The 9,171-nt window shown below is 42.7% G+C and overlaps 1 protein-coding gene across 1 annotated transcript; it reads left to right on the forward strand.

Annotated features, from left to right (window-relative positions):
• Positions 1 to 1,250: 1,250 nt before the first annotated feature.
• Positions 1,251 to 1,788, forward strand: LOC114609510 (dynein light chain 1, cytoplasmic). Its single transcript, XM_028753877.1, has one exon. It carries the CDS (start codon positions 1,335 to 1,337, stop codon positions 1,602 to 1,604), a length of 270 nt encoding a protein of 89 aa, XP_028609710.1. The 5' UTR covers positions 1,251 to 1,334; the 3' UTR covers positions 1,605 to 1,788.
• Positions 1,789 to 9,171: the final 7,383 nt, after the last annotated feature.

Consider the following 9,171-nt stretch of genomic DNA (forward strand, 5'->3'; position numbering starts at 1 on the left):
TCAGAATAGAGTACAAGCCAGTAGCTAATTTTCTGATGGTGGAAGACTCGTCCTCCGGGAGCCTAGCTTCCTTTATGCTCTCAAACCAGGTGTGAAATGGGTACTATTAGGTGCTTTGCACGGAGGAAGAAACTGAGATGTCCATTTGGTGAAAGGTTCTAGGTAAGTGGTTCTTAACCTGTAGGTGCAGTCCCTTTGTGATCAAATGATCCACTTACAGAGGGTACATATCAGATATCCTGCATATCAGATATTTATATTACAATTCATAGCAGTAGCAAAATTATAGTTATGAGTTAGCGACAAGCTATGATTGGGGATCACGACAACAAGTGAGCTGTTGTAAAGGGTCACAGTCATAGGAAGGTTGAGAACCACTGTCTTAGACCATTCCATCTCAAGGCTTTCTGACACAGCCTCCATGCTGGCCTCATCTTACCCTATAGTGAAGTTTTTCTAAGTGAAGGTTTAAATCCATAGAGAACATGTCCATATGGCAGCTGACAGAGATTTGTCTGTAATCTACAATAGTTAACTTTTTCCTCACAGCTATCTGTGACTTTTGAAGTGTATCTGTATCTTAGTAGTCAAGTGTTCTTTGAAGTGTCTCCCTGGTGTGAAAGACACCACCAGCCTTGGTATAGGTAGAGACAGCAGCTACAAGATAAAAGTCTTTCTGTGACTGAGTGCTTGGACATTTGCTGAGGTCAGGGTTGTAGGATAGAACCTTCAGTTAAGAATTTGGGAGTGCCGGGCAGTGGTGGCACACGCGTTTAATCCCAGCACTTGGGAGGCAGAGGCAGGTGGACTTCTGAGATTGAGGCCACCCTGGTCTACAGAGTGAGTTCCAGGACAGCTAGGGCTACACAGAGAAACCCTGTCTCAAAAAACAAAAACAAAAAAAACAAAAACAAACAAACAAACAAAAAATTTGGGAGCCAGATGACAAACCATTGGGTCCACCTAATTCTTCCTCTGCTATCCAGTGGGACCAGGGATGGGACATGGTGTTCTGCATCGGTGCAGAACGGTGCATCCCAGCACCAGCAACCCGACTGTTCCATAGGAGTTCCTACACAGCCATGAGTTCCATATATATAGTGTTAGTAACATGCTTGCAATCTCCTGTGAGAAACACGGCATCATTTTACAGCCCAATAAAGCTAATCTTCAGCCAGATTAATAGTTTCAGAAGAGAGAGAGAGAGAGAGAGAGAGAGGTTAAAAGATGCGCCACGGCTTCGGTAGCGACCGGCTGTCCTCTGCTGCTTGAGCGGCGCCAGCACCTTCCCTAGGAGCTCGCAGCAGCCGGCTGGCCCCTGCTCCACGGTAACCATGTGCGACCGGAAGGCGGTGATCAAAAATGCAGACATGTCGGAAGAGATGCAACAGGACTCGGTGGAGTGCGCTACACAGGCGTTGGAGAAGTACAACATAGAGAAGGATATTGCGGCCCATATCAAGAAGGAGTTTGACAAGAAGTACAACCCCACCTGGCACTGCATTGTGGGCCGGAACTTCGGTAGTTATGTGACACACGAAACCAAACACTTCATCTACTTCTACCTGGGTCAGGTGGCCATTCTTCTGTTCAAATCTGGTTAAAAGCATGGACTGTGCCAAACACCCAGTGATCCATCCAAAAACAAGGACTGCATCCTAAATTCCAAATACCAGAGACTGAATCTTCAGCCTTGCTAAGGGAACACCTCGTTTGAATCTGTTGTGTTTTGTACAGGGCATCATTCTCTGTACAAGTTTGTGGTTATAAAATTAGTAAAACAGCAAAAAAAAAAAAATTATAAAACAGAAAAATAAAAATAAATAAATAAATAAATAAATCCTACATTGAAGTCATTTTTCAAATGACAGAAAAAGCTCAACTCTGATTGGCCAAGACGGACATTGGTCGCTGGTTAATACTCCCTCAGTGTCTTTGGTATAGTGAGTGGGAAATCCCAGCTTCCCCTGTAGCTAGCTAGCTTAGGGAAGTCTGATCTTGCAACTGGGTGTGCTTCAGGCTGGTTTGGAACTCCTAATCCACTAGCCTCTATCCCTACAATTGCTGCATTATAGCTGTGTACCATCAGGCCAGGTGACTTTTGCCTTTTCTGACCAAAGCTAAGACCTGGCTGCAGTTTTTTTCTCTCACTTTAATCATGAGAATGATACCAGTGGCTGCCATCAGATACCTTCTTACTGCAAAGTGTATGCTGCTCTAATCACATGGAGCCCCTGAACCCAGTAGCCTCCTCCCTCCATACTCCCAATGAATGAGACTTGCAAATTCTAAACCATTGCAAATTGTAAACCGTTATTTGCTTAAACCACATCGAAAAGAATTCATGATTCCTATATGCAAAAGCATTCCTAAGGGTAACCACTATCTCAAGCAACGAAATCATTACTTGTTTACTTTAGACAGGGAGAAATCACCCACCTTAGTTCAGGATCCTGTACTTTTTCCTAGAACAGTTCAATTGTTTTCCTTCCACAAGTACTGGCCAGAATGAATCAATCAGTCCATTCCTGATCTGGTACCTTGCAAAAGAGGTGGGATTAGATCCTAGGCTTAGTCTTATTTCTAGATAGAATGGATGCTGGGCATTGATGTGTTCACATGATAAGTAACAACTTTCTTAATGTAAAAACAACAGTAAGAAATCTCTAATTAAAGGGCTGTTAGAAGGGAGTGTACTAAAATTAAGCATATTTTTTATAACTTTCATCGTAAGTACATGGAACATTCAAATAAGTCATGGGTGAATAACTGCATCCCATACACAGTTTATATGGGCAAATGAAGTGTTAATATTTCATAAGTCACTTTTGAAAATTTACCCTAAGGATGTCACTAAGGACACAGGCAAAGATTTAGTCTTAAAAAAATGTGTGTGACAGTGTTGCATTTAATAATAAAATTTGCAAGCAAAATGAATTTCCAGCCATGGGGACTGCTGAAGCAAAATGTTACAAACTTAAGGAGCAATGCTATAGGCTTGTTAAAGACAAGTGATGCAACAATGAATCTGTTGTCATGGAAACAGGATCACTATGTATTATTAAGTGACAAAGCAGACTATAAATAATGTATATGGCTTGCTTCCACTTTCCTGAAGGAAAAGCAGGTGTGCGCGTATATGCGTACATGTATGTGTCTAGGAGGGTAAGCCAAACACCCCATAGTAAACAGTGTCTATTCCTAGCAGATGCCATATTTGTTTAGTTTCCTTAAAATTCTTTCTGCTTTGCTTTTGTAATGGCAAACAATAAACAAAGAAACCTTAATCTAGGAACAAATACACAAAAGTCAAAGAAAACGTTAGACAAAAAATAGTGGGGCTGAGAAAAAAATATGTTCATTAAAAATACCTAATCAGCCAGTGGTGCTGGCCCAGACATGTCATTCTAGCAGTTGGGAGGCTAAAGCAGGAAGATTGGGAGATCAAGAGCAGCCTGGGCTTCTTATAGGTCAACCTGATCGGCATAGGAAAACATGGTCAAAACCAAAAGTAAATAAATAGTGTAATGAACGAATGCACAAATGTGTGAACCTTGCTTTTTGTTATAAACCAATATGTAAAGTCAGGTATGGTGGCATAGGTCTGTAATCCCAGGATTTAGGAGGCAAAGGCAGGAACTTCACAGAGGTTTGAGGCCAGTCTAGCAAATCCCAGGATGGGCTGGGTCTACCACTGTGTGTGGTAGCCTGTCTCAAAAAACCAGAAAGAGAGAAAGAAAGAGAGAGAGAGAGAGAGAGAGAGAGAGAGAGAGAGAGAGAGAGAGAGAGGGAGGGAGGGAGGGAGGGAGGGAGGGAGGGAGGAAGGAACAAAACAAAAACGAGGTACCCCTCCCATACTGGAATGCTTCCAAGTCCATGAAAAGAGGGTGTCATCATTGAGAGTCAAGGTAGAGCCTTTATGAAGAAGTCATCAACGGGTAGAAAATTTAAAGTGATTATTTTCGTTGATCAAGGGAATACATTCTTTAATATGACCTCAAAATGTAAGTAACAAAAGCAGATTTAGACACATGGAATTAAGTCAGAGCTTTAGGATAGTAGAAAATAGGCTCAAAAAATGAGGGGGGCGGGGATCCTACCAGTGACAGAAAATAATAAAACATATGTAAGCCATCCCTTCATTAAGGCCTACTTGTCTAAAACAGTACTTCTCAACCTTCCTAATGCTACGAACTGTTAACATAGTTTCTCACATTTCGGTGACTCCCAACAATAAAATTATTTGCATTCCTACTTCATAACTGTAATTTTGTTTCTGTTATGAATCATAATGTAAATATTTTTGGAGGTAGAGGGTTATCTAAGTGGTTGTGACTCAGTTGAGAACCACAGGAAAACATGTGAGAAATTCTACTCAGTAGCAAGGAGATAGCCTAGTTCAAAATGGGCAAAGGATCTAAATATACAGTTTCCAAAAGAATATTCCAACAGGTGTACAAAAAAGCACTCAGCATCTCTAATCATCAAGGAAGTACAAAGGTCCTCCTGCCTCTGCCTCCCAAGCAATCAGTAACAGGGCTTAAAGAGTCTGTCTTTCAGGGCACCCCAAATTGGAGACTAAAATGGTGTGTGCTCCCAGTAAGTATCTGCACTGACCCTACTTCTTGCAGGCAACTGTGCTACAAAGCCTAGGGTTGTCTGGTTAGCAAGTCACAGTTCTGACTCTCCCAGAGTGTTTGACCTTGACCTTGGGGCTACAGCTGGCCTATTTGATGTGATAATTTAGCGGCTCAGCCTGAGGGCTCTTTAGGAACCAAAGAGGAAGTGGAAGCTTAGTCAGTAAAGAGGGAGAGGTTACCAGGCAGCACTACTGGGTCAAACAGGTAGAAGGTAGAAGACATACTCTGAAGTCATGTGTTTATGGAAGAGCAGAGACTAGGAAAAGAGCCACAGAGGAGAGTAGAGGTAAGCCTTTAAGCTGGGTATTCTAAGTGAAAAGTAAAGGCTACTGGGAAGAAATGGTAAGATTCCACGTGGTTAGGGTGTGTGTGGAACCTGTTTCTATTAGGCCAAGAACCACATGTTCGGTGTAGATCACAATGTCTCCTGCACCTCCTCCACAGCTATCAACTATTTAGAGGCTCTCAGTGGGAAAAAAATTGAATTTGGAGGATTGTGGCAGAATCGAGAAGAAAGAGAGGTAAGTCTTTCATAGCCATGGCGTTGAGAATGAGAACAAGGGGTGAAATGAGGGGCCCAGTCACCAGGCAGACACTGGGAAGAAGGCTGGGTCATAACCCACATAAGGCTTCCTGGGGCCTTAGAGATCAAAAAGAAGATAGGAAACTAAACCTCATAGTATTGCTGAGTATTTTCTATTTACTTAGTTTTATCATTTTGAGGCAATGTTTTACTGTTGTAGCTCTGCATGTCCTGGGATGCACTACGTTGTAGATCAGGCTGGCCTCAAACTCACAGAGACCTGCCTGCTTCTGCCTCCCAAGTATTGAGATGAAAGGTGTGTACCACTATATCTGGCTACTATTTTCTGATTATAAGCGACCTGTGCCTATTTTGGTCCACAAAATATTTAATCCGTAGAATTTGGTCATCTCATTCAAAGCATTCTTCTCACCTGGGTGTGCTCACTACTACCCAACCTGTTAACCTCTACTGAATAAATCTGTTGCTTGAAATGATGTTGCATGACTGTAATCCCAGCATTCTGGAGGCAGAGGAGGGAGCATGGAGAGTCCAATACACCGACCATATCTAATGTTGGAATCTTAGCAGGATAGTTGGTGTCTCATTTGTACTTGAATAGGGGAGCCTCTGCTAGATAATGAAACTCTATCAAGACCAGAAAGGTTCTATTTCCTACTGAGACTTTTTCCATGCATTAGGAACACCTAGGCTTGCAACCTGCAGATATGCAATCAACTCTTTCTTCCCCCCCTTCCCTTCTCCCTCTTGATCCCGCCCCACTCTGCTATCAACTGCTAATAGCTCACAGTCAAGTGCTCCCACAGTCTCCTCAGAGCTGTAATTTTTTCTTTTGTTTAGCCTCTAAATGACCAGTCCCACCAATCCCCAGTGGCTAAGATGCAGAACCTAGCTATCAACCGTCCTCCTCTCTGCAACCCCTTCATCCTTGTTTATCTGGTAGGTTTGTTCTCCTGAACATCTCCATATTCAGTCCTTTCCAGTATCTCCAAGGTGACCTTCCCAATACAGCCATCTTCCAAAACTGACCTCCTAACTGAACCCTTTGCTTCTGATTAGTCTCTGCTGAAATCCATTCTCTGCATGACAAGCAGGGTGATATTTCTAGTGGACAGGACACCTCGAGCCTCAGCCCTGCTCACAGATCTTCAAGACAGAGGTGACAGCCTCAGCCTGCAATATACAAGGCCTCTTGAGAGCTGGCTTAACCTTCCCTAGCCACTCTGTACTTTAGTTTTTGATTCTCTGCAGACCATGCTCTGTGCTCAAATGCCTCTCTGGCAAACTCAACTTCATTTTCCACGTTTGAGCACAGGCTCCTCCCCTCTTTTCAACTTTTGCCAAGCACAGGCCTCGTTGAGCGCTTCCTCATCTGGATCCAAGCCCTCTCTTCCTGTTCTCTCACAAGAGCCATTCACTCCCTCACGGAGCCACCCGTGTTTATGGAGCTGGTGCTCCAGACAGGGTGGTCAGCTCAAGATACATGGTTCATAGCCTAACAGAAAACTGTCTGCAAGTGTTGGCCAGTCTCATGATCTCAAAGTCAACGAGCCTTGACTGACTGACTGATCACCTTCTTCTCATGCACCTCCAGGCCTTTACACCACTGTTCTCTCTTCTTTGAAGAATATCTCTAGACTGGCTTCTTCTCCTGAGTCAGATTAACTAGAGTCAATTCATTCTGGCTCCATCCCTCTCTGTCACTTGAGCTGGATTTGCCGTCTCATAATATAGGAGGAGCCCAGTCTTGTCTGATGATGGGATGGAGGTTTTAGATGGAGAAGCAGATGTAGAGAAAGGAAGGATTGGTCCAGAACATAGATGTCTTTAATTGTAGGTCCAATACTTAGAGCCATACAAGTTACAGTATGGGATGAAGGGGGCAGCTTGAAACCAGCACTGAAGTCCACAAGCAGCAGAGGACAGAGGGGAAATGAGCCAGTGCTATGGGGAAGACTGTCTGCTCCGTCAATCGAAAAGGATAACACATGCCACCAGAGCTTCAGTCTGCCTTTCTGCATCCTCTCATTTCTGAGCCCCTGGAGGATTATCATATCATAAAGAGATATTTAAAATGTAGTCATTGTTTTGGCTCTATGATAGTCTAGTTTCTTCACGAAAAAATAAAATAAAGAAGTGATGGAACCCTTATCCAGCCTGCATGAGGTCTTGAGTTTAGACCCAGCAAACATGAGGAAGGAAGAAAGGAAATAGGAAGGAGGGAAGAAGAATGGAAGGAAAAGGGAGAAAGGAAAGTAGGAAGGAAGGGAGAGAGGAAGAAGAAAAATAGGAAGGAAGAAAGAATGGCTGAGATGGCTCAGCAAGTTAAGGTGCTTGTCACCAAGTCTTATGACTGGAGTTCAGGCTCAGGGACCCACAGGCTAAAAGGAAAGATCCAACCGTAATTTCTTCCTCCTCCTCCTCCTCCTTTCTCTCCTCCTCTTCTTCCTCTTCCTCTTTTCCTTTTCTTCATTCTCCATCTTTTCCTCCTCCATCTCTTCCCCTCCTCCTCCTCCATCTCTTCTCCCTTCTTCTCCTCCTCTACCTCCTCCTCTTCTTCTTTTCCTCCTCCTCTTCCTCCTCCTCTTCTTCCTTCTCTTCCTCCTCTTCCTTCTCCTCTTCCTCCTCCTCCTTCTTCTTCTGGCTTTCTCTGTATAGACCTGCTGGCTTTGAACTCAAAGATCTACCTGACTCTGCCTCCCAAGTTCTAAGATTAAAGTCACAAAGCTTTAAAACCTCCATTTTGTAACATAAACAAATGTAATGTAAATTTTCTTTAAGAAAGAAAGAACAAAGAAACAAAGCTGGTAAGATGGCTCAGAGTATAAAAGGTGCTTATTACTAAGCCTGATTTCTTGTGTCAGACTCCCTGGGACCCAAATGGGGGGAGGAGAGAGCAACCCCTCAAAGTTGTTCTTTGACCTCCATGCTAGCATACCTATACAGACACACACAAAAATAAAGAAATAAATGCTTAAAATTAAAGAGAAATAAAATAAGCACTGCATTTAAAAATAGTTTGAAGTATTAACATTCAAAATAAAATTACCTTTGCTTTATCAGCTTCAGTCATGGATAGATTCTTATGTCTATTCTTTTATTTTTATTTTATTTTTATTTATTTATTTATTTTGGTTTTTCGAGACAGGGTTTCTCTGTGTAGCTCTGGCTGTCCTGGAACTCACTCTGTAGACCAGGCTGGCCTCAAACTCAGAAATCCACCTGTCTCTGCCTCCCAAGTGCTAGGATTAAAAGTGTGTGCCACCACTGCCTGGCAAATTCTTATGTCTAATCATGTCTGTGCCTGAACTAATTTCTAGAACTCATTAGTGTTCTTGAAAGCTACCTCTAGCTAATGGCCTGCTTTTTCTGTACTTTTGCATAATTTAAATATTTTTACTACATATAATATTTTTACTACATATAATTGAATTATTTAATTAAATTACTTTTTAATTTTTGAGGCAGGATCTCACGTATACGAGGCTTGCCTCCAAGTCCTTGTTGTCAAAGACAGCCTTGAACTCCTAGTCCTCCTGCCTCCATGGAGACTTCATGCATGTACTACCACGCCTGGGTTTATGTGGCATGCTATGGCTCCATCTCTGCCCTGAAAATGACTTTAAAATAAATAAATAAATAAATAAATAAATAAATAAATAAATAAAGGTGGGGCAGTGGTGGCGCACGCCTTTAATCCCAGCACTTGGGAGGCAGAGGCAGGCGGATTTCTGAGTTTGAGGCCAGTCTGGTCTACAGAGTGATTTCCAGGACAGCCAGGGCTACACAGAGAAACTCTGTCTTGAAAAACAAAAAAACAAAACAAAAAAAAAAACAAAAAGAAAGAAAGGAAGGAAGGAAGGAAGGAAGAGAAGAAAAAACTGAAGGCAGTGGTAGCCCAAGCCTTTAATCCCAGCACTCTGGAGGCAGAGGCAGGGGGATCTCTGTGAGTTTGAAGCCAGCCTGGTCTATAGAGAGAGTTCCAGA

This window comes from Grammomys surdaster, unplaced genomic scaffold (assembly GCF_004785775.1).
Source record: "Grammomys surdaster isolate TR1022 unplaced genomic scaffold, NIH_TR_1.0 125974, whole genome shotgun sequence".
Lineage (NCBI taxonomy): Eukaryota > Metazoa > Chordata > Mammalia > Rodentia > Muridae > Grammomys > Grammomys surdaster.

What these genes read in the sequence shown, in the direction of transcription:
- LOC114609510 (XM_028753877.1), top strand. Translation starts at nt 1,335, where the DNA reads ATGTGCGACCGGAAGGCGGTGATCAAAAATGCAGACATGTCGGAAGAG.